Source organism: Rhincodon typus, chromosome 42 (assembly GCF_021869965.1).
Source record: "Rhincodon typus isolate 14 chromosome 42, sRhiTyp1.1, whole genome shotgun sequence".
Classification (NCBI taxonomy): Eukaryota; Metazoa; Chordata; class Chondrichthyes; order Orectolobiformes; family Rhincodontidae; genus Rhincodon; species Rhincodon typus.
This window is the reverse complement of record NC_063373.1, coordinates 1,363,495-1,366,786: the sequence shown is the minus strand read 5'-3', so window position 1 is coordinate 1,366,786 and position 3,292 is coordinate 1,363,495. Positions and strand designations below refer to the sequence as shown.

Sequence of the window (3,292 nt, the reverse complement as noted above, 5' to 3'; positions counted from 1 at the left end):
GAAGTTTCCTTTCTCCTTCCGGACAAACTTCAGGGGATCTCTCTCCCACTGCTGGCTCCATCACTGCCTCTTCGACCTGTCTGTTTCCTCTCCACCTATCCACTCCTCTATTCATCTTCTGTCCGCCTCACCCTCTCTCCCTATTTATTTCAGAACTCCCTTCCGCTCCCCCATTTCTGATGAAGGGTCTAGGCCCGAAACGTCAGCTTTTCTGCTCCTATGATGCTGCTTGGCCTGCTGTATTCCTCCAGCTCTGCACCTTATTGTCTTGGGAAGAAACAGAATCTGTGAATACATACTGGGGTAAGCCCAATGGAATGAAAGGTTTGTTTCCCTAACGTGAAATTCAATGTGTTTCCAGGGAGCTAGAAGTGTGCTCCCTTATCTCCTATCATCATTCCTCACATGGGGGCTTAATTCCATATTACAGAATTCCATGCCGAAGTACGGATCACACATTCGCCTGTGGCACTAATAGCTGTGGAAGTCCCCTCAATGGCAAAGAACTGCAGTACCACGACATTGCTCAGCTTTGCGAAGTGGTACAGGTGGCATGATGGAGGGGAGCCAATTCTTCTGATCACCACCTCTATCTTCGTAGAGGATTCGGGACACTCTTCATCAGAACAGAAACGAAGCACATTCATCATCAGAGACATCAGGAGGAAGGATACTGTTATTTACCACTGCCTGGTGATCATCACCATGTAACAACTCAAAGGGCAACCAGTATAGATAGTCCAGGCAGACAGGAGTCAGACTGACAGCTTTGCGATATGAACATCAACAATCTTACAGAGGAGCAACAATCACTGACTGAAAATGAATTATGTGAAACTACCCTGTTCGATGTGGAAATGTTGTCTGACTCGACATTGGTGAGAAACTAAAGCGCTTCCATTTTCTAAGGAACGTACTCTTAGATGTTATGAAGCACATCTAGAGTAGGTGACACGAGAGCTGCAATCAATTGGAATTCGAGGGAGGGACTCTACCACTGACATCAGTAGATCCTCAGAGACACACAAGAGGCACTGATCTGTAACTCATCCAGTTGATTTCCAATCAGGAGCATGAGGATAATCAATGTTAATCGTACCTCCATCTTCATGTCCTGTTGACAAGAGTGCAACTTCGAAACAGAAAAAGATTCTGCTCTTCAAAGTGCACGACAGACCAACGACGGAAATGAAGCACGTGCACTTGGATTAACACATGAACTGAAAACAAAGAACCAAGATAACTTATTCAACAATTAATTTAAACATAGAGAAAAGTAGTGTTCTCAGTAACGCGAGGTACTATATGGAAATAGCAGCTGAATAATCTCTTTAAAGTCAGATTTTAAAAATCGTCCTATAACAATTTGTTGTTCCATTACAGAGTCTCCAGTCAAATTGAGATATAATTCAGTGACATACAGAGAAACAAAAAGAAGTACAAATCAAGTTGAAACTCAGATGAATGACAGTGAGACGACAACAGAAGGGGCTAAAGATAGCAGGAAAGCGACATTCAAAAAAGTACACTGCGAGGAGAACTGAAAAATTAACTGTTGCGGTGACTCTCCACATACTGACGCATACGTTATCTCTCTCTCTCTCACACAAACACACACACACACACAAACACACACACACACACACACATACACACACACACACACACACAGAGAGAGAGAGAGGCGGGGTGCGGGAAGGAGAGAGAGCTTGGTGCCATGTTGTGTTTTGAGCAGATAAGCACAATTCCATGTGATCACATCGATGATGAAAGGATAAATTCAGTATCCCCTCAATGCAGTCGAATCAGCATTTTCAGTGACACCAATTGTAAAAGCTCGCCCGTGATGAACTGATGCTATGTTTCCAGATGCTCCCAATTCATTCCTTCATTGCCAGATCGGCGTGTGTGCGAGCTCAGAATCTGCACTTTCTTTTCTCAGCTGATCCGGGAAACACTTGGTTGGCAGTTTAATTCGAGATTAGTTTGGTTTCCTCTCAGAGTGTGTTTAACTTCCTGAAACCACATAATAACAACCCGAGACTCTGTGAAAACCTCAACACTGACAACAGTCTATGGTCTAAAGGCAGTTTTTGTACGGGGTAAAGGCTGTTTATCACGACTGTGTGCTGAAGCGCGCAGTAATACACAGCAGTGTCAGTCAGATGGATACCGGTGATAGTCAAACTGGTGAATTTCTTCGAGATCTGAAGTTCTATAGAGAAGCGACTTTTAGCAAAATCTGCTTTTTTCTCATTACCAGTAGTACTTTTCCTCATTATATATTCAGGTTGCGTGCCTGGACATCGTCGGTACCAATATAACCTGTAGGAGCTCAATGTTGTATCATAGGTACAATTTAGAGTCACCACCTCGCCTTCTGGATGAACATCTGAGGAAAGTGACTGAGTGACAGAATTTTCATAACTCAGGTCTGAAAGGAAAAACAAATGTTAATTACAAATTATTACCTTACATCAGTTTAAAATATTATTGTTAAAGGAATGTGAATAGTATTTCCTCCACAAGTACCTATTAGCATTGATCCCCAAACACCCCAGATGCTGAGTAGCCACATTATCTCTACCTTCGGTGTAAAACAGCCGTCGAATATTTGAGGAAACGCAGTCTATAAACACGCACTCAGTAAACTGCTGACGTGTCACTACAGGTTGCCACCTCACTTCCTTGTTGACGCGGTGGTACACTGGGAGCATGAGGAAGAAAGCAGCCTCTCAGTGAATTGACACATCTCGAGATGGGTTACAGTCACTGTACTTAAAATGGAGAAGTGAGAATTTTGATAGATTGACTTCCATCCTTAACGAGTAATTCCCCAGATTCACTGTACAATTTACTCTCAAGGCTCTGCTTCTTTTTTCCTGTCGCACATCCCAACTTGACCCGAGTTCTTGATCTTAGCCAATTAATGGCTGCACCTAAATTTGCAACACCACCATTCCTGATTTACCCAGCCTACACACAATCCTTGCAGCTCCGCAAGCACTCCGCTCTCAAATTATTATCTCACGTTCAATATCACTGGACTCAATCCCAGCGTTAACTCAACAGTATCTGTAATATCACTTTTACCAGATTCTCGTTTATTCTCCTTCTCTGATGCTGCTTCTCGGCCCTCAGGCTCAAGATTATCACTTTCTTCCTCTGTTAGCTCCGCTCAGCATTCCTTGCTGAGCTCAAGTTTCACTTTCCTTCCTCCCATCTGTCCTTGTTTTGCTGACTTACTGAACGCAGGGTCCTCATAGAACAGGGTTCACTGTACTTGTCATTG

At 43.4% G+C, this 3,292-nt stretch overlaps 1 gene segment (V, D, J or C); it reads right to left on the bottom strand.

The window, feature by feature from the left end:
* Positions 1-1,003: 1,003 nt before the first annotated feature.
* Positions 1,004-2,578, bottom strand: LOC125487462. The segment is given in 3 exon segments: positions 1,004-1,114; positions 2,100-2,434; positions 2,533-2,578. Coding segments are annotated over 3 exon segments (492 nt in total).
* Positions 2,579-3,292: the final 714 nt, after the last annotated feature.